This window comes from Melozone crissalis, unplaced genomic scaffold, assembly GCF_028551555.1.
Source record: "Melozone crissalis strain CALT ecotype California unplaced genomic scaffold, PUWL_Pcris_2 ptg000242l_1, whole genome shotgun sequence".
Classification (NCBI taxonomy): Eukaryota; Metazoa; Chordata; class Aves; order Passeriformes; family Passerellidae; genus Melozone; species Melozone crissalis.
The window spans coordinates 53,510-81,092 of NW_026536001.1; the positions used below are offsets into that span (position 1 = coordinate 53,510).

The following is a 27,583-nucleotide window of genomic DNA, read 5'->3' on the forward strand; positions in this document are numbered from 1 at the left end:
GGTCGGTGTCCAAGGGTGTCCGGGGTTGGGGTCGGTGTCCGGGGGTCGGTGTCGGTGTCCGGGGCTGGGGTCGTTAGCCGGGGCTGGGGTCGGTGTCCGGGGCTGGGGTCGGTGTCCGGGGGTCGGGGTCGGTGTCCAAGGGTGTCCGGGGTTGGGGTCGGTATCCGGGGGTCGGGGTCGGTGTCCGGGGCTGGGGTCGGTATCCGGGGGTGTCCGGGGCTGGGGTCGGTGTCCGGGGGTCGGTATCCGGGGCTGGGGTCGGTATCCGGGGGTCGGGGTCGGTGTCCGGGGGTCGGGGTCGGTGTCCGGGGCTGGGGTCGGTGTCCGGGAGTGTCCGGGGGTCGGTGTCCGGGGCTGGGGTCGGTATCCGGGGGTCGGGGTCGGTGTCCGGGGGTCGGTGTCCGGGGCTGGGGTCGGTATCCGGGGGTCGGGGTCGGTGTCCGGGGGTCGGTGTCCGGGGCTGGGGTCGGTGTCCGGGGGTCGGTATCCGGGGGTCGGGGTCGGTGTCCGGGGGTCGGTGTCCGGGGGTCGGTATCCGGGGGTGTCCGGGGCTGGGGTCGGTGTCCGGGGGTCGGTATCCGGGGGTCGGGGTCGGTGTCCGGGGGTCGGTGTCCGGGGGTCGGTGTCCGGGGGTCGGTGTCGGTGTCCGGGGCTGGGGTCGGTATCCGGGGGTGTCCGGGGCTGGGGTCGGTATCCGGGGGTGTCCGGGGTCGGTGTCGGTGTCCGGGGCTGGGGTCGGTGTCCGGGAGTGTCCGGGGGTCGGTGTCGCTATCCGGGGTCTCAGCGCGCCCCGTGGCTGAAGACGCGGCCCATGAGGGCGCAGAAGGAGCGCAGCCGTTTCAGGGCCAGGTGCTGCTGCAGCGGCCGCTGCCACAGCTCCGGGGGGGCCGGCAGGTGCCGGGGGGGGCGGCCGGGCCCGTCCTGAGGGGACAGGGAGGGGTCAGGGGGGGCCGTGGGACCCCAGGGGACACTACGGGACACTGAGGGACACGAAAAGGCACTCAGGGACACTGGGGGTCACTGAGGGACCTCAGGAGACACTGAAGGACATTTGGGACATGGGGGGGACACTGAGGGACACTGGGGCACACTGAAGGACATTGAGGGACACTGAGGGACACCATCGGACATTGAGGGACAGTGTGGGACACTGAGGGACATTTGGGACACTGGGAGACAATAGGGGCACACTGAGGGACATCATGGGACATTGAGGGACAGGGTAGGACACCAAAGGACACCAAGGGACAGTGAGGGACCCTGGGGGACATTGAGGGACAATGAGGGACACCACGGAATACTGAGGGACATTTGGGGACCCTGAGGGACCCCGTGGGACACTGAGGGACACCATGGGACATTGAGGGACACTGGGAGACACTGGAGGACACTGAGGGACACTCAGGGATACTCGGGGACACTGGGGGACAATGAGGGACACCAGGGGATACTGAGAGACACCAAGGACAATGAGGGACAGGGTGGGACACTGAGGGTCATTGAGGGACACTGAGGAACACCGAGAGACCCTGAGGGACATCGAAGGACACTGAGGGACACTGGAAGACACTGATGGACATTGAAGGACAATGTGGGACAATGTGGGACACCAAAAGACACCAAGGGACAGTGAGGGGCCCTCAGGCACACTGAGGGTCATTTGGGACACTGGGGGACACCAAGGGACACTGGGGGACACTGATGGACATTGAGGGACACCAAAGGACCCTCATGGACACTGAGGGACATTGAGGGACTCTCAGAGACACTGGGGAACACTGAGGGACGTTTGGGGACGCTGAGGGACACCAAAGGACACTGAGGGATGCCGTGGGACACTGAGGGACATTTGGGGACACTGAGGGACAGTGTGGGACAATCAGGGTCATTTGGGACACTGGGGGACACCAAGGGACACTGGGGGACACTGATGGACATTGAGGGACACCAAAGGACCCTCATGGACACTGAGGGACATTGAGGGACTCTCAGAGACACTGGGGAACACTGAGGGACGCTGAGGGACACCAAAGGACACTGAGGGACAGGGTGGGACACTGAGGAATGCCTTGGGACCCCGTGGGACACTGAGGGACATTTGGTGACCCTGAGGGACACCTGGGGCCGTGCCGCCCCCCTGGCTGACCTGCACGAGGCGCAGCAGCTGCTCCATGGTGCTCTCCAGCTGCGGCTGCGGCTGCTCGCGGAAGATGTCGGAGCCCAGCAGGTCCCGGTAGTGCTGGAGCGCCTGGCGGATGCGCTGCAGGCAGAGCTGGGGGGCATAGGGGTGAGATGGGGGTCAGGGATATCCACACACACCCCACGGGACCCATGGGACCCCCAAATGCACCCCTTGGTATCCCTGGGAGCCCTCTGGGATCTCCAAATGCATCCTTGGGACCCCCGGGACCCCCAAGTGCACCCCTCAGTATTGCTGGAGCGCCTGGCGGATGCGCTGCAGGCAGAGCTGGGGGGCATAGGGGTGAGATGGGGGTCAGGGATATTCACACACCCCCCATGGCACCCCCGGGACCCCCAGGAACTCGTGGGAACAGTGGGCGCAGCCCTTGGGATCGCTGGGAGCGCTCTGGGACCTCCAAACGCATCCTTGGGACCCCCAGGACCCCCAAGTGCATCCCTGGGACCCCTCTGGAACCCCCAAATGCATCCTTGGCATCCCCAGGACCTCCAAATGCATCCCCAGCATCACTGGGAGCCCTCTGGGACCTCCAAACGCATCCTTGGGACCCCCAAATTCATTCAGCAGCTTTCCTGGGACCCCTCTGGGACCCCCAGACACATCCTCAGCACCCCCTGTGACACCCAGATATCCCTCACAGGACCCCCAAGTGCATCCCTGAGACCTCTCTGGGACATCCAAAGGCATCCTTGGGACCGCCAGACATCCCCAGGACCCCCAAGTGCATCCCCCGGAATTGCTGAGACCCCTCTGGGACCCCCAGGTTCATCCTCAGTATCCCTGGGACCCCTCTGGGACCCCCAAGTGCATCTTTGGGACTCCAAGGCATCCCTGAGACCTCTCTGGGACCTCTAAATGCATCCTTGGGACCCCCAGGTATCCTCAGGACCCCCCAGGCGAACCTCAGAGCATCCCCTGGGACCCCCAAACACCTCCAGCACCCCCAAGTGCATCCCTGGGACCCCTCTGAGACCCTCCCCCAAGTGAACCCCAGAGCACCCCCTGGGACCCTGGACACCCCTGGGAGCCCCAGACATCCTCAGGACCCCCAAATTCATCCAGCAGCTTTCCTGGGACCCCCAAGTGCATCCCCTGGGACCCCTTTAGGACCCTTTTAGGACCCCCAGACATCCCCAGAACCCCCCAGGCGAGCCCCAGAGCATCCCCTGGGACCCTTCTGGGACCCCCAGCTTCATCCTCAGCATTCCTAGGACCCCCCCAGACATCCCCAAGACCCCCAAATTCATCCCCCAGCATCCCTAGGACCCCTCTGGGACCCCCGGGTTTATCCTCAGAGCATCCCCTGGGACCCCCAGACAGCCCTGGGACCCCCCAGGTGAACCTCAGAGCATCCCCTGGGGTCCTTCTGGGACCCCCCAGGCTCATCCTCAGCAGCCCTGGGACGCCCAGATATCCCCAGGACCCCCAAATTCATCCAGCGGCTTTCCTGGGACCCCTCTGGGACCCCCAAGTGCATCCCCTGGGACCCCTTTAAGACCCCCAGACATCCCCAGAACCCCCCAAACGAACCCCAGATCATCCCCTGGGACCCCAGACATCCTCAGGACCTCCAAATGCATCCCTGGGACCCCTCTGGGACCCCCATCTTCATCCTCAGCACCCCTGGGACCCCCCAGGAACCCTCAGCGACATCCTCAGGTGAACCCCCAGCATCCCTGGGTTCCCCCCGGTCCTCGCAGCCCCCCCGGTGATCCCGGAGCCCTCCCAGAGCCCCCCGGTACCGTGTGGTTGCTCTCCAGGCTCAGGGGGTCGCAGGCGTCGCTGCAGCGGATCCGGGGGGGCCAATTTTGGGGTTCCTCCTCCAGCAGCTGCAGCCCCTCCTGGAGCAGCGAGCGGGGCCGGGGTCAGCGCGTCCGGTACGGCCGACACCGGGACACCGAACCCGCCCCGGGACACCGAACCCGCCCGGTACGGCCGGCACCGGGACACCGAACCCGCCCCGGGACACCGAAGCCGCCCGGTACCGGCGCAACCCCCGCCGCGATGAGCCCGCACCTCCCGGTGCTACCCCTGGTGCTTCCCGAGCCTCCCGGTGCTCCCGGTTGAGTCCCCGGTGCTTCCCGGTGCCCCCGGCAGAGCTCCCGGTGCTTCCCGAGTCTCCCGGTGCCCCCGGTTGAGTCCCTGGTGCTTCCCGAGCCCGCCGGTGCACCGGCCGAGCTCCCGGTACTCTGGCCGAGCCCACCGGTGCTTCCCGAGCCTCCCGGTGCCTCCAGCGGAGCCCCCGGTGCTTCCCGAGCCCCCCTCTCGCCCCGGCTGAGACTGCCGGTAATCCGGCCAAGCCCTCCGGTATTTCCCGAGCGCCCCGGCGCCCCCGGCCGAGCCCCCGGTGCTTTCCGAGCCCCCGGTAGTCTGGCTCAGCTCCCCGGTTGCTTCCTGAGCCTCCCGGTGCTTCTCGAGCATCCCGCTCTCCCCGGCCGATTGCCCCGGTGACTCTGCCGGAGCCCCCGGTTGAGTCCCCGGTACTCTGGCCGAGTTCCCGGTGTTTCCCAAGCCCCCTGTGCCCCCGGCCGAGCCCACCGGTGTTTCCTGAGCCCCCCGGTGACCCCGGCTGAGTTCCCCGGTGCCCCTGGCCGAGCTCCCGGTGCTTCCCGAGCCCCTCGGTGCACCGGCTCTGCCCGGTCGAGCTCCCGGTGCTTTCCTCTACCCCCGGTCCTTCTCGAGCCCCCCGGTGCTTCCTGAGTCTCTCGGTGCCCCCAACGGAAGCCCCCGGTGTTTCCCCAGCCCCCCGGTACTCCGGCCTATCTCCTCGGTGCTTCTCGAGCCCCTCTCTCTCCCGGTCGAGCTCCCGTTACTCTGTCTGAGCCCCCCGGTACCTCCCGAGTCCCCCGGTGCACCGGCCGAACCCCGGCTCTCCCCGGTCGAGCTATCGCACCCCCTGACCGAGCCCCCGGTACTCTGTCTGATCCCCCCGGTGCTCCCGCCGAACCCCCGGTACTCACCAGCACCGGGTGCGGCTCTCTGGCCGCCCCGAGCAGCCGCGACAGCTCCCGGGACAGCACCCGGCAGGCGGCCCAGTCCGGCCGGCGGAGCGGTGCCGGTGCCGGTGCCGTTACCGGTGCCGGTGCCGGTGCGGCGGGAGGCGGCGGCAGCAGCGCGAGGAGCAGGCACAGGCAGAGGCGGCGGAGCGGAGCCATCGCTGCTCTCGGTGTGTGCCGCCGCCGGCGCCGCCGCCGGGCTCTTATGGGGCGGCGGCAGGTGGGGAATCCCGGGGCAGGTGCTCCCGCCCCGGCGCCTCCCCCCGAAAGCAGAACCGATACCGGGCCGGGGTCCCCGCCGCACCGGGACGGCACCGCACGGGACGGGAGCGGCAGGAAAACCCGGGGCAGTTCCGGGCGGGACGGGAGGCACCGGCACCGGGATGGCCCCTCGGTGCATCGCGGGCACACCGGGGAGTGGCGGAGCCCCGGGGCGGCCGCTCCCCGGTGCCGCTGTGTCCGAGCCAGCGTTCCCGGTGTCTCCTCGGTGTTCCCGGGTGTCCTCCGGTGTCTCCCTGATGTCCCCTCGTTGTTCCCCTGGTATCCTCCCGATGTCGCCTCGGTGTCCCCCGTTATCTCCCCGTTGTCCCCCCGGTGTTCCTCGTTGTCCCCTCGTTGTCCCCTTGGTGTCCCCTTGGTATCTCCCCAGTGTCCCCCGATTGTCCCCGCGGTGTCCCCTCGTTGTCCCCCTGCTGTCCCCTCATTATCCCCCCGTTGTCCCCTCTGTGTCCCCCCGGTACCTCCTCATTGTCCCTCCGGTATCTCCCCCGTTGTCCCCGCGGTGTCCCCCCTGTTATCCCCCCGATGTCCCCTCGTTGTCCTCCCAGTGTCCCCCCAGTATCTCCCCGGTGTCCCTTCGGTGTCCCCTCATTGTCCCCTCAATGTCTCCTCGTTATCCCTTTGTTGTCCCCCCGGTGTCCCCTCGTTGTCCCCCCGGTGTTCCTCCGGTATCTCCCCGGTGTTCCCGGGTGTTCCGTCCTTGTCCCCTTGGTGTCCCCCCGTTGTCCCCCCGTTTTCTCCCCACTATCTCTCCAGCGTACCCCCGGTGTCCCTTCAGTGTCCCCCCGTTATCCCCCCGTTTTCCCCCCGTTGTCCCCTCGGTCCCTCCCCGTTGTCCCGGGCGGCGCTGCCGCAATCGCGGCGGTTCCGTGGCGGCGGCTCCGGCGCTTCCCGCCCCGCCCGCCGGGGCTGCCCCCGGCCTTCCCCGGCACCGGCAGCGCCGCGGGCACCGGGCACGGGCCGGGACCGGGAGGGGACACGGCCGGGAGGTCGCGACACTTGGGGACATCGGGGCGACATCGGGGGGGGCTGGGGGACTGTGGGGATGGAGGGGGACAGGTGGGGACGAGGGGGACACTGAGAGACATTTGGGGACACTGGGGGGTATTTGGGGACACTGTGGGACACTGAGGGTCATTGAGGGACATTTGGGGCACTGGGGGACACTGAGAGAGACCAAAGGACACTGACGGACCCTGGGGACAATGTGGGACCCCTAAGGGACACTGGGGGACACTGAGGGACATCAAGGCTCACTGAGGGACACTGAGGGACCGGGTGGGACAATGTGGGACATTGGGGGACATCAAGGGACATTTGGGGACACTGAGGGACATTGAGGGATATTGAGGGACACTGAGGGTCATTGAGGGACACTGAGGGACCCTCAGGGACATTGGAGACACTGGGGGACATTGGGGGACACTGGGGGATACTGGGAGCCATTTAGGGACCCTGAGGAACACTGAGGGACAGTGGGGGACACAGGGATATTGAGGGATGCCGTGGGACACTGAGGGACACGGAGGGACCTTCAGGGACACTGGGGGACATTTGGGAACACTGGGGAACCTAATGGGACACTGAGGGACACTGAAAGGCATCTGGGGACGCTTTGGGGTAGAGGGGACATTGTGGGACCCCCGGGGACATTGAGAAACACGAGGGGACATTGTGGGACCCCCGTGCACGCTGTGTAGGAATGCCGAGGGACTGTGCGCGACACTTGGGGACACTTGGGGACCCCGAGAGGTGCCTGACACCCGCGGGCACCGTGGGACGCCCCGGGCTGCTCCGTGGCACCCCATAGGCTCTCATAGGTAACTGGGAACGCTCCGTGGGACCCCAAAGACCCCAGCCGCCGCACGGCTCGGCAGCGCCCGGGGCACTGAGAGGCTTCCGGGGCTCCGAGGGGCTCTCGGTGGTCCCGGGACTCCCCCCGGGGCTCCCCCGCCGCGAACCAGCCGGTCGCATCCTTTTTGTCCCGTGCGCCGCCCTGTCCCGCCGCTCCGCTTAGTCCCGCCCTCCTCAGGCGCTGATTGGTCAGCGCACCAGCGCTCTGCGCTGCCATTGGTCAGCGGCCCGGGGCGGCCCCGGTTTACCGGGCAGGGGGCGCGGTTGCCGTAGCGACGGCGGGAGCGGCCCCGGCCCCGGCCCGGCCGCGGCGGCGCAGCGGGACGAGCCCGGCAGCGCGGCCCCGGCGCGGCTCTGCCCGCGGCCCCGGCTCGGTAACGGCGGGCGCGGCGGGGTGTGGGGGTGGCGGCGGCTCCAGGGCCCGGTGAGAGCGGCCGCTCGGGACGGGCTCCCCGCCCGGCACCACGCCTGGGACTGCGGTTGCTGATAGCGGTGTGGGGTCGCGGTGATAAAGGCGGCGGGTGCGGAGCTGGCCCGGAGCCCCGGGGGTGCGGCGGGGCGGGGCCCGGTTTGGCTCCCCGGGACAGCCCGGTGCTCTGGGACACTGCCCGGTGCCTTGGGATGCTGCCCGCTTCCTCTGGAGGTTGTTCCGTGCTCTGGGAGCACTGCCCGGTATCCCCGGGAGGCTGCCTGGCATCTTGGGCTGCTTCCCGGTTAGCCCGGATGCTGCCCGGTGCCCAGGGACAGTGCCCGGTGTCCTGGAACCAGTGCCCTGTACCCAAGGGACGCCTCTTGGGTGCTGAGAGACCCCTGCCCGGTGCTCAGGGATCAGTGCCCGGTGCCCAGGACCTCTGTCCGGTACCCAGACCCCCTCCCCGGTGCCCAGGGACCGCCCCAGCCCCTTCCCCCGTCCATGCCAGGCACTGATCACCCCCTGGAGCAGGGACTTCACATCCCGTTCCCGCCCCTCACCCCTATACCGGCGATCCCGGCTGCCGTTCCTGCCCCTCAGCCCCGTTCCCGTCCCTCATCCTCGGGAATCCCGGCTGCCGTTCCTGGTTCCTGTCCCTCACTCCCGGTGATTCCCGCTGCCATTCCCGTCCCTCACCCCTGTTCCTGTCCCTCATTCCCGTTCCTGCCCCTCATTCCCGTTCCCATCCCTCACCCCCAGAGATCCCGGCTGCCGTTCCTGCCCCTCAATCCCCGTTCCTGCCCCTCAGTCCCCGTTCCCGTCCCTCATTCCCATCCCTCACCCCCAGGAATCTCGGCTGCCATTCCTGGTTCCTGTCCCTCACCCCCTGTGATCCAGCTGCTGTTCCTGCCCCTCAACCCCCGTTCCTGCCCCTCAGTCCCCGTTCCTGCCCCTCAATCCCCGTTTCTGCCCCTCAGCCCCTGTTCCTGTCCCTCACCACCGTTCCTGCCCCTCAATCTCTGTTCCTGCCCCTCAGCCCCATTCCTGCCCCTCAGCCCCGTTCCCATCCCTCACCCCAGTGATCCCAATTCCCGTCCCATCCCCAGTTCCCTCATCCCATCCCTTCCAGCTCCCCCCGGGCTGTGCCTCATCCACCCCCCTGTCCTTCTGTTCCCCTCTCTCCAGGTCCAGGACCCACCATGAACTTCGAGGGCCTCAACCCCTCCCTGGCATTCCTGCCCCTCAATCTCGTTCCCGTCCCTCAGCCCCATTCCCGTCCCTCAAACTCAGTAATACCAGTTCCCATCCCCAGTTCCAACCCCTTCAGCTCTCCCTCACCCACCCCCCTGTCCCTCTGTCTCCCTCTCTCCAGGTCCAGGACCCACCATGACCTTTGAGGGCCTCAGCCTCTCCCTGCCATTCCTGCCCCTCAGCCCCATTCCTGCCCCCATCCCATTCCCATCCCCGGTAATTCCACCCCCCCCAGCTCCCCCTGACCCACCCCCTGTCCCTCTGTCCCCCCTCTCCAGGTCCAGGACCCGCCATGAACTTCGAGGGCCTCAGCCCCTCCCTGCCGTTCCTGCCCCCACCTTGTTCCCGTCCCTCACCCCTGGTAATCCCAGTTCCCTCATCCCATCCCCGGTTCCCCCGTCCCATCCCCGGTTCCCCCGTCCCATCCCCGGTTCCAGCTCCCCCTGGCTGTCCCTCACCCACCCCCTGTCCCTCTGCCCCCCCTCTCCAGGTCCAGGACCCACCATGAACTTTGAGGGCCTCAACCCCTCCCTGCCGTTCCTGCCCCTCAGGCCCATTCCCATCCCTCAACCCCATTCCCATCCCTCACTCCCAGTAATCCCAGTTCCTGTCCCATCCCTGATTCCCCCATCCCATCCCTGGTTCCAGATCCCCGGCTGTCCCTGACCCACCCCTCTGTCCCTCTGTCCCCTCTCCAGGTCCAGGACCCACCATGAACTTCGAGGGCCTCAACCCCTCAGCCCCGTTCCTGCCCCTCAGCCCCATTCCTGCCCCTCAGCCCTGTTCCTGCCCCTCAGTCCCCATTCCCGTCCCTCACTCCCGGTAATCCCAGTTCCCATCCCTGGTTCCAGCCCCCCTCCAGCTCTCCTTGACCCACCCCCTGTCCCTCTGTCCCTCTGTCCCCCCTCTCCAGGTCCAGGACCCACCATGAACTTCGAGGGCCTCAACCCCTCCCTGGCCGAGTTCGCTCCTCCCCTGCACCCCGCGCTGGAGCCGGTGCTGGACCCGCACCTGAATCCCAACCTGGTGGAGCTGGACCCCGAGGGGGTGGCCCTGGAGGGGCTCCCGGTGCCCGACCCCGTGCCCCTCATGGAGGGCATCTACAGCGAGCTGCACACGGCCGTCTCCGAGGTCGGCGTGCCCGTGGCCGTGGCACACTTCGACCTGCACGAGGAGATGCTCTGGGTCGGCAACCACGGGGTACGTGGGGAGCTGGGGGAACTCTGGACAGGTTCTGGAGAGGTTTTTGGGAAGATCTGGGGAGGTTCTGGAGGGGTTTTGGGAAGGTTTGGGAAGCTCTGGAGAGGTTTTCTGAAGGTTTGGGAAGATCTGGGAAGGTTTTGAGGAGCTCTGGAGAGGTTTTGGGAAGGTTTGAAAGTATCTGGAGAAGTTTTGGAAGCTCTGGAGAGGTTTTGGGAAGGTTTGGGAAGATCTGGGAATGTTTGGGGAACTCTATAGAGGTTTTGGGAAGGTTTGGGAAGAGCTGGAGAGGTTTTGGAAGCTCTGGAAAGGTTTTGTGAAGGTTTTGGAAGATCTGGGGAGGTTTGGGGAGGTTCTGGAGAGGTTTTGAGGAGCTCTGAGAGGTTTTGGGTGGTTCTGGAGAGGTTTTGGAAGCTCTGGAGAGGTTTTGGAAACTCTGGAGAGGTTTTGGGAAGCTGTGGAGAGGTTCTGAGAAGGTTTGGGGAGCTCTGGAGAGGTTTTGTGAAGGTTTTGGAAGATCTGGGAAGGTTTGGGGAGGCTCTGGAGAGGTTTTGGAAGTTCTGGGAAGGTTTTGGAAAGGTTTTGGAAGTTCTGAGCGGTTCTGGAGAGGTTTTTGGGAAGGTCTGGGAAGGATTTGGAGAGATCTGGGCAGGATTTGGGAAGCTCTGGAGGGGTTTTGGAAGCTCTGTGGGGGAAAACCCCATAACCTGGATCTGGCAGAGGACGAAGTGACACTCAGCTGTGTCACACTCACCAGGACAGGGAGTTGTGACATCTCTGTCCCCTCTGCTTTCAGGGCAGAGGGGACATGTTGGGATTTTTTATTTATCCAGGGAAAAGCCTGAGCTGCCTTCCCTGGAGTGCCCCCATAACCTGGAAAATCCAGGATCTGGCAGAGGATGAAGCAACACTCAGCTGTGTCACACCCACCAGGACACGGGGTTGTGACATCCCTGTCCCCTGTCCTTTCAGGGCCACGCCACCTCCTTCTTCGGGCCCACTCTGGAGCGCTACTCGTCCTTCCAGGTGAACAGCAGCGACGACATCCGCCAGATCCAGAGCCTGGAGAACGGCGTCCTCTTCCTCACCAAATCCAACCTCAAGTACCTGTCCCGGGGAGGCCTCATCATTTTCGACTACCTGTGAGTGCTCCTGGCCCCTCCAGCTTCCTGTGGGTGCTGCTGGCCCCTTCCAGAACCTTCCCTGATCACTCCAGGGGCTGGGCAGAGTCTCAGGGATGGCAGGGGTCTCAGGGTGTCTGAGGTCTTAGGGGTCTCTGGGAAGTCAGGGGTCTTTGAGGTGTCAGGTGTGTCTGGGGGTCTCTCGTGTGCCAGGGGTGTCAGGAACCTCAGGTGTGTCAGGGGTCTCTGGGGCCTCAGGAGTCTCAGGAGTTCCAGGGGTCCCTGGGATGTCTGGGGTCTCAGGAGCCTTAGGGGTCTCTGGGGTGTTGGGGGTCTCAGAGGTCTCGGGAGTCTCTGGAGTGTCAGGAGCCTCAGGGGTCTTTGGGGTCTCAGGTGTGTCAGGGATCTCTGGAGTGTTAGGGGTCTTTGGGGTCTCAGGAGCCTCAGGGGTGTCAGGTGTGTCAGAGGTCTTTGGGGTCTCTGGGGTCTCAGGAACCTCAGGGGTCTCTGACGTCTTTGGGGTGTCAGGGGTCTCAGGAGTCTCAGGGGTCTCTGGGGTCTCAGGGGTGTCAGGAGCCCTAGGAATGTCAGAGGTGTCAGGAGTCTCTGGGGTCTCGGGGGTTTCAGGTGTGGCAGGGGTCTTTGGAGTATTGGGGTCTCAGGGGTGTTAGGGGTCTCAGGGATCTCTGAGGTCTCAGGGGTCTCTGGGTTCTCTGGGGTCTCAGGAGCCTCAGGGGTGTCAGGAGGCTCGGGGGTGTCACAGGTGTCAGGGGTCTCTGGGGTCTCAGGACTTTCTGGGTTCTCTGGGGTCTCAGATGTGTCAGGAGCCTCAGGGGTCTCAGGAACCTCAGGAATTTCAGGGATCTCAGGATTCTCTGGGGTCCCAGGGGTCCCAGGAATCTCAGGGGTCTCTGTGGTGTCAGGAGCCTCAGGGATGTTGGGGGTGTCAGGGGTCTCTGGGGTCTCTGAGGTGTCCGGGCTCTCTGGGGTCTCAGGAGTGTCAGTAGTCTCTGGGGTCTCAGGAACCTCAGGGGTCTTTGGGGTGTCAGGCATCTCAGGAGTCTCAGGTGCCTCTGGGGTCTCTGGGGTCTCAGGTGTGTCAGAAGTGTCAGGAATCTCAGGGGTCTCAGGAGTCTCAGGGGTGTCGGAGGCCTGCTGTTGGGATCTCGGGAGTCTCAGGGCCCTCAAGGATCTCAGGTGTCTCAGGAGACTCTGGGGGTCTCAGGATCTCAGGGGTTTCAGGGGTCTTTGGGGTGTCAGGGGTCTCAGGAGTCTCAGGGGTCTCTGGGGTCTCAGGGGTCTCAGGGCTCTGAGGAGCCTCAGGATTCTCTGGGGTCCCAGGGGTCTCAGGGTGTCCTGCCTGTCCCCAGCATGGATGAGTCCGAGGACATGCACAGCCTCCTGCTGACAGACAACAACACCCTGCTGGTGGCCGGGCTGCAGAACCACGTGCTGGAGATGGACCTCAACACCGTGCAGGAGACACAGAAGGTGTGGCTGGGCTGGAGGCTGCTCCCTGGGGCTTCGCTCTGGGATTCCTGCCTGCTCTTTCCTGGTCATCTCTGCTCTTCTCTGCTCTTTCCTGGTCTTCCCTGCTTTTCTCTGTCCATCTCTGCTCTTCTCTGTTCTTTCCTGGTCACCTCTGCTCTTTCCTGGTCATCTCTGCTCTTCCCTGGTCTTCCCTGCTCTCTTCCCCGCTTTTCCCTGTTCTCCCTTTCTCTTCCTTGCTCTTCCCTGCTCATCCCTAATCTCTTCCCTGCCCTTCTCTGCCCTTCCCTTCTCTTCTCTTCCCATCCCTGCCCATCCCTGCTCATCCCTTCTCTCTTCCCTGCCCATCCCTGCTCCATCCTTTCCATTCCTGCTCCATCTCTGTTCTTCCCTGTCCATCCCTGCTCCATCCCTGCTCATCCCTCCTCATCTCTGCTTTCTTCCTGCCCTTCCCTGTCCATCCTTGTCCATTCTTGTCCATCCCTGCGCATCCCTGCTCCATCCTTCTCCATCCCTGTTCTTCCTTGCTCATCCCTCCTCCTTCTCTTCCCATCCTTGCTCCATCCCTGCCCTTTCCTGCCTTACCCTGTCCATCCCTGCTCATCCCTACTCTCTTCCCTGTCCTTCTCTGCCCTTCCCTCCTCTTCTGTTGCCATCCCTGCTCCATCCCTGCTCCCATCCCTGCCCATCCCTGTCCTTCCCTGCCCTTTGCTGATCCCTGCTCTCCCTCCTCTCTCCCAGTACACCGTGGAGGTGCCCGGCATCACCATCATGAGGCAATCCAACCGCTTCTTCTTCTGCGGCCACACCTCGGGCAAGGTAACCCCTGTTCAGGCAGGGGAAAAATCCCAAAATTCCAGCTCTCCCCAGACCTCCAGAGCCTTGGTGACCACAGGCAGGACCTCCTCTCTCAGGTGTCCCTGCGTGACCTGCGCACCTTCGTGGTGGAGCACGAGTTTGACGCGCACTCCGGGAGCCTGTCGGACTTTGACGTGCACGGGAACCTGCTGGTGACCTGTGGCTTCTCCAGCCGCATGAACGGCCTGGCCTGTGACCGTTTCCTCAAGGTCTATGACCTCAGGATGATGAGGGCCACCACCCCCCTGCAGGTCCACATCGACCCCTTCTTCCTGCGCTTCATCCCCACCTACACCTCGCGCCTGGCCATCATCTCCCAGACAGGTGAGGTCAATTGTGCGTGACAATTCTAGCAAAAATTCTCTGTAATTCCATTTCTGAAACCTTTCTTTCCCCTCTTTTATCTGTCCTGGTAAATTCTTGGAGTACAAACATCTCAATGCTCTCAGGTATCGGGATTTGAGGGTTTGAGGAACTGCTTGTCCTTTGCTGGACTGGGAGTTGGACTCAATGATCCTTGTGGGTTCCTTTCAGCTCAGGATATTCCATAATTTGAGAGGTCAGAGACAACGCTCTCAGGTGTTAGGATTTGGAGATTTGAGGAATTTTTGGTGTTGTCCTGTGCAAGAACAGGCATTGGACTCAGTGATCCTTGTGAGTTCCTTTTAGCTCAGAATATTCCATAATTTGAGTGGTCAGAGACAATGCTCTCAGGTGCTTGTATTTGGAGATTTGAGGAAATTTTGAGTTTATCCTGTGCAAGAACAGGAGTTGGACTCAATGATCCATGTGGGTTCTTTTCAGCTCATAATTCAAGAGGTCAGGGAGTGTTTGGACCACGCTCTCAGGTGTTTGGATTTGGGGATTTGAGGAACTTTTGGGTTTATCCTGTGCAAGAACAGGACTTGGATTTGATGATCCATGTGGGCTCCTTTCAGCTCAGGATATTCCATAATTTGAGAGGTCAGGGACAGCGCTCTCAGGTGTTGGAATTTGAGGATTTGAGGAATTTTTGGGGTCATCCTGTGCAAGAGCAGGAGTTGGACTTGATGATCCAGCTCAGGATATTCCATAATTTGAGAGGTCAGGGACAACACTCTCAGGTGTTGGGATTTGGGGACTGGAGAACTTTTGGACTTGTCCTACACAGGACCATGAGCTGCACTTTGCTCCTTGTAGCTCCCTTCCCACTCAGGACACCCCACAACGCTCATCCATGCGCCGCCATCCAAATTCCATCACTGTGCCTGACTCCCACACCTTCCTAGCACCACATTTCCCCGTTTCCCCTCCTCCCCAGGCCAGTGCCAGTTCTGTGAGCCCACGGGGCTGGCCAACCCCGCCGACATCTTCCACGTCAACACCGTGGGGCCGCTCATCATGACCTTCGACGTGTCTGCCAGCAAGCAGGCGCTGGCTTTTGGCGACTCCGAGGGCTGCGTCCACCTCTGGGCCGACTCCCCAGAGGTCACTTTCAACGCCTACTCCCGTGAGACCGACTTTGCCCTGCCCTGCATGGTGGACACGCTGCCACACCTGGATTGGAACCAGGATTTGGTGCCTCTGTCGCTGATCCCGGTGCCGCTGACCAGCGACGCGTTGCTCTCCGACTGGCCGGCCGCCAACTCGGCTCCAGCACCGAGGTAATTCCTAAATTCCTGCTGAAAGAATTCCCAAATTCTCACTCTGGCTGAGTTGTCCCCCTTTCTGTTCCTAGAACAGAGGATAGAGGGATTAAGTTAAATGAAAAGCAAGTTTTTATTGAAGGATTTCAATAGGTGCACCTTGGGTAGTTAAAGGTGAGTTTTTCACATTTTATAAGTTTGGTGTATTTACATATCAGGGGTTTATCCTCCAGTTACAGCCTCAGGTAATGGAGTAAGTTACTCCAATTACAGCCTCAGGTAATGAAGGCATTTCCTCCAATTTCAATAGGTGCACCTTGAGTAGTTAAAGTCTTGCAGAGGTTACACCCAAGATGTTGGTCGTGAGTTTTTCACACTTTTATAAGTTTAATGTATTTACATATCAGGGGTTGATCCTCCAATTAACGCCTCAGGTAATGGAGTTATTTACTCCAGTTACAGCCTCAGGTAATGGAGTGAGTTACTCCAGTTACAGCCTCAGGTTAATGGAGTTATTTACTCAGCTCCAGCACCGAGGTAATTCCTAAATTCCCATTGAAAGAATTCCCAAATTCCCACTCTGGCACAGTCCCTCTCTTTCCTCATGCCTAGAACAGAGGATGGAGGAATTAAATTAAATGAAAAACAGGTTTTTATTGAAGGATTTCAGTAGGTGCACCTTGGGTAGTTAAAGGTTACACCCAAGATGTTGATCGTGAGTTTTTCACATTTTATAGGTTTGGTGTATTTACATATCAGGGGTTTATCCTCCAGTTACAGCCTCAGGTAATGGAGTAAGTTACTCCAATTACAGCCTCAGGTAATGGAGTGAGTTACTCCAATTACAGCCTCAGGTAATGGAGTTATTTACTCCAAGTTTGCCCCCCTCAACTCACTGTTGTTTACATCTCTGAGAGCTTGAGTCAGGTGTCCTTGAGTTTCAGAGAGGAATTGTTTCATGTAAATGAAATGAGAGAACAGCAGCTGTCAGGCTGTGGAATTTTAGAGTTATACCATAAAGCAGCACAGGATATAAAAAATATAAAATCTGAATCCTAAGGCATCATTCCTGCTTGCCTGGGAAACGCCAGATGAGTTTCCTGTGGTGGAAGTGTGAGGATGGTGGAACATGGTCCAACCTCCCTCCCTCCCACTCCCAGTGGAATCCTGCCTCTGCTCTGCCCATGTAGAATCCCCTTTTCCCTCTTCCTACCCCCAAAACCCCCATACTCAGCACTGCTGCCCTATTATTGGGATGGAAAATGAACCTGGGAAACACTCAGGACCCCTCAGGGTGGATCCCTGAGCCCCCTTGGGTGGGTGGGAGATGCTGCTCTGAGCCAGGGGGTGTTTCCCCAGTGGATCCCAGTGGGATCCTGCCTCTGCTCTGCCCATATGGAATCTCCTTTTCCCTTTTCCTAACCCCAAAACCCCCATACACAGCACTGCTGCCCTATTATTGGGATGGAAAATGAACCTGAGGAGGGGAGAATGCTCAGAACCCCCTCAGGGTGGATCCCTGAGCCCCCTTGGGTGGGTGGGAGATGCTGCTCTGAGCCAGGGGGTGTTTCCAGGCGAGCCCCCCCGGTGGATCCCGAAATCCTGCGCACCATGAAGAAGGTGGGGTTCATTGGCTACGCCCCAAACCCCAGGACCAAGCTCCGTAACCAGGTACCCACTGCCAGGAGGGGGATTTTTGGGGATTTTTGGGAGGGGATGGAGCTCTGTGCATGCTGAGGGATCCCTGAGGTTTCAGGACAAGAGGTGGAATCCCATCCCATTCCCTCAGGATGGTGCAGGTGGAGTTTGGAGGTGGCAGCTTCTCCTGAGCAGGGGGAAGGGATGGAGTTGGAATTGCCAGGGATGGAGTTGGAATTCCCAGCTCCATCCCTGCGTGGCTCTGAGGGCAGGGAAGGTCTGAGCTCTTGGGAGGGTTCATGGCACGTCCCTCAGCCTTGGGAAAACACTGCCCTGTGCTTTCCCACAGTGACAAATCCCTGCCAGCAGGAAGGTGCAGGTCCAGGGAGGGCCCCGCTCTGCTCTGGTGGATCCCTTTGCTCATTCAGGGCAAGCAGGAAAGCCCAGGAGCTGCCTGTGGGGTTTCTCCCCACCTCAGGCTTCAGCTGCTCACCCCTTCTCCTCTCTGCCTGCTCCAAGATTCCTTACAGGTTAAAGGAGATGGACAACGAGTTTGACAACTTCAGCCAAGTCCCCGAGTCCCCCATCGGGCGTGAGGAGGAGCCACATCTCTACAGGGTGGCCAAGAAGTACAGGAAGGTGGGTGGTGGCCTTGAGGGGCTGATTTGGGGCACAATGGGGAACAGAATCCATGGGGAGGTGTTTGTTTCACCTGTCACATCTCTGCTCAGGTCACCATCAAATACTCCAAGCTGGGGCTGGAGGATTTTGATTTCAAGCATTACAACAAGACGCTGTTCGCAGGGCTGGAGCCCCACATTCCCAATGCTTACTGCAACTGCATGATCCAGGTGGGAGCAAAAATTCTCTATGATTCCATTTCTAAATCCTTTCTTTCTCCTCTTTTATCTGTCCTTGTAAATTCTTGGAGCACAAACCTCTCATTGCTTCCCCTATCACTGCTGTGGGGTTGTGTTGGGGTTTTTTATTTATCCAGAGGGAAGCCTGAGTTCCCTTCCCTGGTTTGGAGCATCCAGGAGTGTCAGGAATGTTCCCCATAACCTGGAAAACCTAACCCATAACCTGGGGTTAATGGGGTTATGGGGTTATGGAGTTAATGGGGTTATGAGAGGTCAGGGACAACGCTCTGGCTCCAGTCAGTGGGACTGGCTCCAGTCCCACCCAAACCCCTGTTTGTGACCCCTCAGAGCCCCCCTAACTGCTGGTTCCCCACCAGGTGCTGTATTTCCTGGAGCCAGTTCGCTGCCTGGTCCAGAACCACCTGTGCCAGAAGGAATTCTGCCTGGGCTGCGAGCTGGGCTTGCTCTTCCACATGCTGGATCTGTCCAGAGGAGATCCCTGCCAGGTCTGTGCCGGGCTGGGCTGCCCAAGGGTGTGGTGCTGGGCAGGCAGATGGAAATTCCTGTCACTTGACCTTGGGGACATTGTTCTTGCCCCATGCCCAGGGAAGCAATTTTCTGCGGGCTTTCCGCACCATCCCGGAGGCGTCGGCTCTGGGCTTGATCCTGGCAGACTCAGATGAAGCCACGGGGAAGGTGAACCTGGGGAGGCTGATTCAGAGCTGGAACCGTTTTATCCTGACTCAGCTACACCAGGAAACCCAAGAGCAGGAGGGACCTCAGGCCTACAGGGGGGCTGGCAGCAGGTGAGCCCACCCTGCCATGGGGACGGGACAGGGAATGAGCCAAGCTGGGGAGGGGGATTGCTCACCAGAGACCCCACCCATCCATCCCTCGGGAAGTTTTCTTGGCCACTCGTGCCCTGAGGGATCCATGGGAATTACAGCTCTTCACAGATTTGAGTTTTGTGCTGAGCTTCTGCCCCACTAAAACTTGTTTGGAGGCTTTACAGAGGGGCTTGGAAGGTTGAGGCTGCTCTGATGGCTGATTCCCCAACATCTGCTGGAATTTTGGGAGTTGTGGGTCCCCACCTTAGGGATCTCTGTGCTGTTTTTCCAGCAGTTTTGGCTCATCGGGGGACTCTGTGATCGGGCAGCTGTTCAGCTGTGAGATGGAGAACTGCAGCATGTGCCGCTGTGGGAAGGAGACCGTCCGTGTGTCCTCCACGCTGCTCTTCACCCTCTCCTACCCCGACAGCACCGGTGAGAGCAGGGCCCAGCCCCCTCAGCTGGCTGGGGTTTGTCATCCAGGATTTTTCCCAGCTGGAACACACCCGCAACCAGGAGCTGCTTCAGCTCCAGGCGTGTTTTTCCAACCAGCCAAGCTTTTGGCTTTAAAAAAAACACTTTTGGGGCTTGACCTTCTGGTTGGTGGTTCTGAGGAAAACCCCAGAGGTTTGGCTGAGCTCAGTTGGTCAAGGTTTGTGTGCTGGAGGAGGTGACGTTATTCTCCTTTCTCCCTGCAGAAAAACCAGCCAAGGATTACGAGTTTGCCCAAATTTTAAAGCGCAGCATCTGCTTGGAGCAGAACACGCAAGCCTGGTGTGAGAACTGCGAGAAATACCAGCCCACGGTGAGCCTGGCATGGGGGCACAGGCATGAGGGGCTGTGGGACACGGGCATGAGTGGGGCAGTTTCTCCCTGAGTCACCAGGGAACCTCCTGAGAGGATTCCAGAAATTCAGTTCCTGGTATTTCCTGGGCTCTGTGAATTCCTTTTGTCGGGACAAGGATTCAACAGGGAGAAACAACCCCACAGGAGCAGCTGGAGCAGCTCTGTAATCATGGAAGTGCTCCCAGGAGTGCAGCCAGGCAGGGGAGGATGACAAAGCAGTGGCAGATGTCCCAAATCCTGCTTGGATGTCCCAAATCCCACTCAGATGTCCCAAATCCCATTCCTGGCCTGGCTGGCAGCTCTGGGGTATTTCCTGGGCTCTGTGGATTCCTCTCACAGGGACAAGGATTCAGCAGGGTGACACAACCCCACAGGAGCAGCTGGAGCAGCTCTGTAATCATGGAAGTGCTCCCAGGAGTGCAGCCAGGCAGGGGAGGATGACAAAGCAGTGGCAGATGTCCCAAATCCTGCTTGGATGTCCCAAATCCCACTCAGATGTCCCAAATCCCATTCCTGGCCTGGCTGGCAGCTCTGGGGTATTTCCTGGGCTCTGTGGATTCCTCTCACAGGGACAAGGATTCAGCAGGGTGACACAACCCCACAGGAGCTGCTGGAGCAGCTCTGTAATCATGGAAGTGCTCCCAGGAGTGCAGCCAGGCAGGGGAGGGAGCCAAGGCAGTGGCAGATGTCCCAAATCCTGCTTGGATGTCCCAAATTCTGCTTGGATGTCCCAAACCCCACTCAGATGTCCCAAATCCCATTCCTGGCCCGGCCGGCTGCCTTGGGGTATTTCCTGGGCTCTGTGAATTCCTTTTGTAGGGGCAAGGATTCAGCAAGGAGAAATAACCCCTCTGTTATCCTGGAAGTGCTCCCAGGAGTGCAGCCAGGCAGGGGAGGAAGCCAAGGCAGTGGCAGATGTCCCAAATCCCACTCAGATGTCCCAAATCCCACTCAGATGTCCCAAATCCTGCTCGGATGTCCCAAATCCCACTCAGATGTCCCAAACCCTCCTCTGGGCTCTCATTCCCACCTCTCCCTCTCCCCTTGCAGGTGCAGACCAGGAACATCCGCTGCCTGCCAGACGTGCTGGTCATTAACTGTGAGGTGAACAGCTCCAAGGAGGCAGATTTCTGGAAGACACAGGCTGAGGTGGGGGAGACTCTCCCGGCACGCTGGGGTTGAGGTGCCCGGCCCCGCCGAGGTTCTCACTCTGGTCTCGCTGCCTCTGGCCTCTCTCCCTCCACCTGAGGACCTGATGCAGGTTGGGTCATGCCTGGGGCATGGTTTGTGCCTTTGGAATCGGAAAAGATGAGATCTCCTGGCGTGGCAGAGCTGAAGGGACTGCAGGAGTGACTTTGTCCTTCCCCCAGTCCCCTGAGAGCACCTTGGGATGTTTGGTTTCCTTGTTTCCTTTGTTTTTTTCCCCTGTCACCAATATTTAATATTTTCCCTGCTCCTGGCCTGGCTGCCACCCAAGTGTCCCCAAGGTTGGCCTGTCACCGTGTGCTGATGCTTGCCTGTGTTTCGTTGCCAGTATTCCTTTCAGAAAGCCATGATGAAGAGAGGAGGCTTTGACATCACCAAGGGAAAGGAGATCTCTCTTGGAGACTGGTAGGTGACCATTCAGGAGGAATTTCTTCATGGAAAGAGTTTGGACATGGCCAGGGAGGTGGTGAAGTCACCATTCCTCCTGTTGGTGGCCAAGGAATGATGGTTGTGGCACTCTGGTGTGGGTGACAAAGTGGGGACTGGCCAGAGGTTGGACTTGATGGCCTTGGGAAGCTTTTCCAACCTCAAGGATTCTGGTATTTTGTTCCTGTGGTGGCACCTCTGAGCAGTGACACCTCCTGGGTGATTCTATTTCTCATGTAAATAATGTGAATTTGATAACCTGCACCACATCCCCTTTGTCACCGACCTCGTGCCCCTTTTGTAAGTGACAAAAGCCCCAAAACCACATTGGCCGAGCACCTCACTCAGAGTCCTGCTCCAAGCACCTCCAGCTTGCCACAGAAATGGCAGAAAAATCAGAAAATCACAGAAAATCAGCTGGCCTGGGTGACATCTCCCTGCAGCTGAGCTTTCCATGATTCCCCGTGCAGGAAGGATCTGGGGAACCCCGACACGGGGCATTCGTATCCTTCCGTGGAGGAACTGAAGAACATTTGGATCCCTCATGCCATCAAGATGAGGTTGACCAAGAGCAAAGAGCTCGATGTGAGCAACTGGAGCGAGACTGATGAGGTAAAGTGGCAAAATAACTGTGGGTGAGGTGACAGAGGCACGTGGGAGCAGAGCTGCCTCAGAACCACTTTCTGCTCAGAGATGATGAGGAGATAACTCAGAGGAGCCCCAAAAATGGTGGTTTGGGGGGCTCAAACATTCCTAATTCCTTCCTCAGCTGAGCCCAACAGACGACCCCGAGTCCGTGTACATCTACGACCTCATGGCCACCGTTGTCCACATCCTGGATTCCCGCACTGGGGGCAGCCTGGTGGGGCACATCAAGGTGGGGGAGACCTACCACCAACGCAAGGAGGTGAGACCCTGAGACCCCATCAGCCCCCTCTGAGGGGGATCTGTCATTCCTGGCTCTCTCAGCCAAGCGTGGAGGGTTTGGGCTGAACGTGCCAAGAGCTGTGGGGCCCCTCAGGGGGAGGGAAGGTTTGAAGAAATCTCCTTCCCACACCCACTCAAGCTGGTTCCTCCTGGTCACGGGCACGGTGCCAGCTTGTCCTTGTACTTCCAGGTAAGGGCAGGGACGTCATCTCCTTTCCCGAGGAAAGGGCTGGTCTGGGCAGTCCTGGTTTCTGCTGGAGATGCCCAAGGCAGGAGTTCCCAGAGTTGTGTCAAGCCTCCATCCCTGTCTCTTATCTCTTGCATCTCCCTGGAGTTTTGCTCAGGAGCTGGGCAGAGCCCAGAGCCCGTCCAGCCCAATCCTTTCTGGTCCTTTGTCACCAGCCAGGGCAGCAGGGATTTCCCCACGGTGTCCCAGGAAGGGCGGGGGTTCCCACATGGGCACAGTCACACCCTCCTTTCCCTGGTAACCGGGCAGAGCGGTCACTGCCTGTGCTTTTCCCCCTCTCTCAGGGAGTCACACACCAGCAGTGGTACCTCTTCAACGACTTCCTCATCGAGCCCGTGGACAAGGTGAGCACCGAGGTGACAACTCCTCACGGAGCCACCAGGGCTGTCCCTGAGCGTCCCCTCTCCCCTGCAGTGCGAAGCTGTGCAGTTTGACATGAGCTGGAAGGTTCCAGCCATCCTCTACTACGCCCGGAGGAACCTCAACTCCAAGTACAACCTCGTCAGTGAGTGCCTCCCCTCCCGGGGTGGAAGTGGCGGCGGCGGTGGCACCGCTGAGCTCCTTCCCCTTTCCCTGCACAGTCAAGAACCCCATCGAGGCCAGCGTGCTGCTGGCTGAGGCGTCGCTGGCCCGCAAGCAGCGCAAGTGCCACGCCACCTTCATCCCCCTGATGCTCAACGAGATGCCCCAAGCTGGAGACCTGGTGGGCTTGGACGCCGAGTTCGTCACGCTCAACGAGGTGGGGGACAAAGGGACAGAGGGGACGGGGTTCTTCTCACCTCCCCGTGTCCCCTGTCACCGTCTGGGGCTGTTGGTCACCACGTGTCCCGTCCTTGGTGGCAGGAGGAGGCCGAGCTGCGCAGTGATGGCACCAAGTCCACCATCAAGCCCAGCCAGATGTCGGTGGCCCGGATCACCTGCGTGCGTGGGCAGGGTCCCAACGAGGGCGTGCCCTTCATCGATGACTACATCTCCACCCAGGAACAGGTATGGGGGCCCACCTGGGCTCACACAGCTCCCCAGGCCACCAGGAGGGACATGGGCCTGCTCTGCAGGTGACAGTGACCTCATCTGGGCTCCTGTGAGTTCTCTGTGGTGACCTCACTTGGACACCTCTGTGTTCTCCATGGTGATGTCACTTGGACAACTCTGGGTTCCCCATGATGACCTCACTTGGGCTTCTGTGTGTTCTCCATGGTGATCTCACCTGGGCACCTGTGTATTCTCTGTAGTGACCTTACTTGGGCAACTCTGGGTTCTCCATGGTGTCCTCACCTGGGCTCCTGGGTGTTCTCCATGGGGACCTCACTTGGACAACTCTGGGTTCTCCATGGTGACCTCACCTGGACACCTGTGTGCTCCCCATGAACTCCTCTGTCCTCTATGGTGACCATATCTGGACACCTGTGTGCTCTCTATGGACACCTGTGTGCTCCCCGTGGACAGCTGGGCGCACCCTATGGACACCTGGCTGCTCTCCAGGGGCCCCTTTGTCCCCTTTGGTGACCTTACCTGCACTCCTGTGTTCTCCATGGTGACCTCACTTGGACACTCACCCACCTGGGTGCTCTCCATGGACACCTGGGTGTTCCCCTGTGTCTTCTGTGGTGACCTCACTTGGACTCTCACTCACCTGAGTGCTGACCATAGGCACCTGGGTGTTCTCCATGGACTCCTGGATGTTCTCCATGGGCTCCTGAGTGCTTCTGTGTCCTCTGTGGTGACCTCACCTGCACTCCCATGTCCTCACCTGCACTCTCATGTCCTCCATGATCACCTGGGCCTGTTGTCCCACACCACCAGCCCCTCCCCAGTGTGCTGAGAGGGGAATTGAGGAGGGGGCAGAGCCCCTGGTCCCTGCACCCCCCTCCAGGTGCCCTGATCTCTCCACAGGTGGTGGATTACCTGACCCAATACTCGGGGATCAAGCCAGGAGATTTGGATGCCAAGATCTCCTCCAAGCACCTGACCACGCTCAAATCCACCTACCTGAAGCTGCGTTTCCTCATCGACGTGGGCGTCAAGTTCGTGGGCCACGGGCTGCAGAAGGATTTCCGTGTCATCAACCTGATGGTGACAACCCGAGTCCCCTCCCTGGCCATGGTGGGGGGCTGGGGTGGGGCTGGGAGGGGTCCCTGACCTGCAGCAGGACCCCGTCCCCTCCCTTGGGGAATTTGCAGGCAACCCCAAGAAGGGAAGAGATGAGAATCTGGTTTGAGAAAGGCAGATTTATTATTTTATGATATATATATTATATACCATATACTATATAATATATAATATATATAATAAATATATAAAATAAACATATATAATATATTATATCTAATAAATATAATAAATATATATTATATATTATATTAAATACATATTATATATATCTAATATATATTTATATATTAGATATTATATTATTATTTATATAATATATATTATATCATTATTTATATATTATATGTACATTTATATATTATTGATATATAATATATTGTATAATATATATATTTATTACATATATTTAGTATGTAATATAATATATATTATATTAAATATATTATATGTATTTATATAATATATTATATTAAATATATTATATATATTATATTTAAGATATGTAATATATATTATATTAAAACTATACTAAAAGAATAGAAGAGACAAGAAAGAAAAGATGAGAATCTTGAGTCCATGTTTCAGAAAGGCTGATTTATTATTTTATTATATATATTATATATATATTTTATATATATATTATATACATTATATTAATATATAATATATTATATTAAAATATATCAACCATACTAAAAGAAGAGAAGAAAGGATTTCATCAGAAGGCTTGAAAGGAAAAGAATGGAATGATAATAAAATCTTGTGACTCTCAGAGAGTCCGAGACGGCCGGACTGCGATTGGCCATCAATTAAATTAATTAATTTGACACCACTCAAAGATGCGCCTGTCACATTCCACAGCAGCAGATAATTATTGTTTACATTTTGTAAACTTCGAGAAAAAGTCCAACAAAATGATTTTTCATCAAACATTTCCGTGCCACCCCCGCAGGTGCCCAAGGACCAGGTGATCGACACCGTGTACCTGTTCCACATCCCGAGGAAGAGGATGATCTCCCTGCGCTTCCTCGCCTGGTACTTCCTGGGTCGGTACCGGAGCTCGGGGATCCGGGAAGGGGCGGAGCCCACCGGGAGGGTCCCGGTGCTGACCCGGGCGTGTCCCGGTCCCCGCAGACCTGAAGATCCAGGGGGAGACCCACGACAGCATCGAGGACGCGCGCACGGCGCTGCAGCTGTACCGCAAGTACCTGGAGCTGAGCCCGCAGGGCGCCGAGCCCGAGGAGTTCCGCAAGGTGCTCAAGGGGCTCTACGAGAAGGGCCGCAAGCTGGACTGGAAGGTGCCCGAGCCCGACAGCCAGAGCAGCCCCAAGCGTAAGATGGCACTGCTGTGTCCCCTGTGCCCTCCCCGTGTCCCCCCACCGTGTCCTCTCTCACCTTGCTGTGGCCCTTCTCACCCCGCTGTGTGTCCGCAAATGGGGCCGTGTTCCCCCTGTCCTCTCTCCCCTGCCCATGTCCCTTCTCACCCCTGTGTCCCCTCTCCCCCTGCCATGTCCCCGTGTCCCCTCTCCCCTCCTGGTGTCCCCCTGTCACCCCAGGGTCCCCTCTCACCTACCCGTGTCCCCTCTATCCCCGGTGTCCCCTCTCTCCCTCCATGTCCCCGTGTCTCTTCTCCCCCCAGTGTAGTGTCCCCTGTCACCCCGGTGTCCCCTCTCCCCCTGGTTTCCCCTCTCTCGGTGTCCCTTCTCACCCCTGTGTCCCCTCCCTGTGTCCCCTGTCAACCCGATGTCCCCTCTCCCACTGCCATGTCCCCTCTCTCCCCTCCCCATGTCCCCTCTCCCAGTGTCCCCTCTCCCCCTGCCATGTCCCCTGTCACCACGGTGTCCCCTCACACTCCGGTGTCCCCTCTCCTCTCCCCATTTCCCCTCTCCCCCTGGTGTCCCCTGTCCCCCCAGTGTCCCTTCTTCCCCTGCCATGTCCCCGTGTCCCCTCTCCCCTCCTGGTGTCCTCTGTCAACCCAGTGTCCCCTGTCACCCCTGTGTCCCCCTTCCCCTCCCCATGTCCCCTCTCCCCACAGTGTCCGCTCTCACCCCGGTGTCCCCTCTCCCTCTGCAATGTCCCCTTGTTATGTCTCCTCTCCCCTCAGTGCCCCTGTGTCCCTACCATGTCCCTGGTGTCCCCTGTCACCCCAGTGTCCCCTCTCCCTCCCATGTCCGCTCTCTGCTCGGTGTCCCATCTCCCCGCAGTGTCCCCTGTCACCCCGGTGTCCCCCTTCCCCTGCCCTGTTCCCTCTCTCCCCATGTCCCCTCTCCCCTGCCATGTCCCCGTGTCCCCGGTGTCACCGCGGTGTCCCCATGCCCCCGGTGTCACCGCGGTGTCCCCACAGACGGGGCCGTGTTCCCGCCGGTGCTGGCCCTGTGACCGGATCCCCCGCGAGGAGCAGCACCGGGAGCAGACCGGACACGGCACCGGGAGCAGACCGGACACAGAGCGTGGAACTGGAACCAGCAGCGGGCCCGGGGCTGTCCCCGACCCGCCCGACCCCGCCCCGGGCCCGGTGCCCCGGGGCTCCCCTTCCTTTCCCTGCCGGTACCGGGAAGCACTGCCCGACCCTCGCCCCGCTCGCCCGCCGGACCGGGCGCCCTCATAAAGCAGCCTCGGACCCCCGTGCGACCGTGTCCTCCTTGGCTCCGGGGGGCGGCACCGGTACCGGGGGCACCGGGCGGTACCGGGACTGGGGCCGGGAGCAGGGCACGGAGGAGCCGAATCGGCACCGGGACCGGGACCGGGAGAGGAGGGGAAGAGGAAGGATCGGGTACAGAGCAAAGAGCGGGGCTGGCACGGGGACACGGCGGGAATTACCGGGACCGGGGTTGGGACATAGTGCAGAGGAGCCAGCCCGGGGCTGGCACCGGGGACACGGCAGGAATTACCGGGACCGGGCTCGGAACGGGACCGGGGCACGGCAGGACGGACCGAGACCCGGGCATAGACGAGGCTGGCACCGGGGGTGCGGCAGGAAGGACCAAAGTTCGGTCCGGGACTCAAATCGGGGGCACGGCAGGACGGACCGGGACCGGACCGGGGACACGGCAGGACGGACCGGGACCAGAGCAGGACGGATCAGGACCCAAACGCGGTCTGGGGCTCAAACCGGGGGCACCTCACGACGAACCCGGTCCCGGTCCCAGCTAAACCGGGGAGGGGGCGTGGCCAGACAGCTCCAGTGGGCGGAGTCACATCAGGACACGC

General features: G+C 60.0%; 2 protein-coding genes across 3 annotated transcripts; one reads left to right on the top strand and one right to left on the bottom strand.

The window, feature by feature from the left end:
* Positions 1 to 780: 780 nt before the first annotated feature.
* On the bottom strand, positions 781 to 5,565 carry IL23A (interleukin 23 subunit alpha). The gene is made up of 4 exons (XM_054294337.1): positions 5,161 to 5,565; positions 3,943 to 4,041; positions 2,147 to 2,272; positions 781 to 921 (listed from the first exon to the last, which is right to left on the bottom strand). The coding sequence occupies exons 1-4, from the start codon at positions 5,353 to 5,355 to the stop codon at positions 781 to 783; spliced, it is 561 nt and encodes a 186-aa protein (XP_054150312.1). The 5' UTR covers positions 5,356 to 5,565.
* Positions 5,566 to 7,663: 2,098 nt separating this feature from the next.
* On the top strand, positions 7,664 to 26,993 carry PAN2 (poly(A) specific ribonuclease subunit PAN2). 2 transcript variants are annotated; one of them, XM_054294324.1, is made up of 26 exons: positions 7,664 to 7,703; positions 9,906 to 10,192; positions 11,165 to 11,334; positions 12,684 to 12,804; positions 13,543 to 13,620; positions 13,716 to 13,983; positions 14,960 to 15,302; positions 16,859 to 16,955; positions 17,442 to 17,561; positions 17,654 to 17,773; positions 18,160 to 18,288; positions 18,389 to 18,588; positions 18,902 to 19,044; positions 19,308 to 19,414; positions 20,506 to 20,604; positions 20,990 to 21,066; positions 21,558 to 21,699; positions 21,857 to 21,994; positions 22,546 to 22,605; positions 22,676 to 22,766; positions 22,843 to 23,000; positions 23,105 to 23,248; positions 24,155 to 24,334; positions 25,326 to 25,419; positions 25,508 to 25,705; positions 26,718 to 26,993. In XM_054294324.1, the coding sequence occupies exons 2-26, from the start codon at positions 9,920 to 9,922 to the stop codon at positions 26,750 to 26,752; spliced, it is 3,585 nt and encodes a 1,194-aa protein (XP_054150299.1). In that variant the 5' UTR covers positions 7,664 to 7,703; positions 9,906 to 9,919; the 3' UTR covers positions 26,753 to 26,993. The 2 variants fall into 2 exon arrangements, with proteins under 2 accessions (XP_054150299.1, XP_054150300.1); XM_054294325.1 differs by having other exon boundaries at positions 18,905 to 19,044.
* The last annotated feature ends 590 nt before the right edge of the window (positions 26,994 to 27,583 follow it).

What these genes read in the sequence shown, in the direction of transcription:
- IL23A (XM_054294337.1), bottom strand. Translation starts at nt 5,355, where the DNA reads ATGGCTCCGCTCCGCCGCCTCTGCCTGTGCCTGCTCCTCGCGCTGCTG. An exon ending in GAGAGCCGCACCCGGTGCTG is followed by an intron (nt 4,042 to 5,160) that starts GTGAGTACCGGG and finishes TCGCTGCTCCAG; the next exon opens with GAGGGGCTGCAGCTGCTGGA. An exon ending in AGCTGCTGCGCCTCGTGCAG is followed by an intron (nt 922 to 2,146) that starts GTCAGCCAGGGG and finishes CTGTCCCCTCAG; the next exon opens with GACGGGCCCGGCCGCCCCCC.
- PAN2 (XM_054294324.1), top strand. Translation starts at nt 9,920, where the DNA reads ATGAACTTCGAGGGCCTCAACCCCTCCCTGGCCGAGTTCGCTCCTCCC. An exon ending in GCGAGAAATACCAGCCCACG is followed by an intron (nt 19,415 to 20,505) that starts GTGAGCCTGGCA and finishes CTCCCCTTGCAG; the next exon opens with GTGCAGACCAGGAACATCCG. An exon ending in TCCGTGTCATCAACCTGATG is followed by an intron (nt 24,335 to 25,325) that starts GTGACAACCCGA and finishes CCACCCCCGCAG; the next exon opens with GTGCCCAAGGACCAGGTGAT.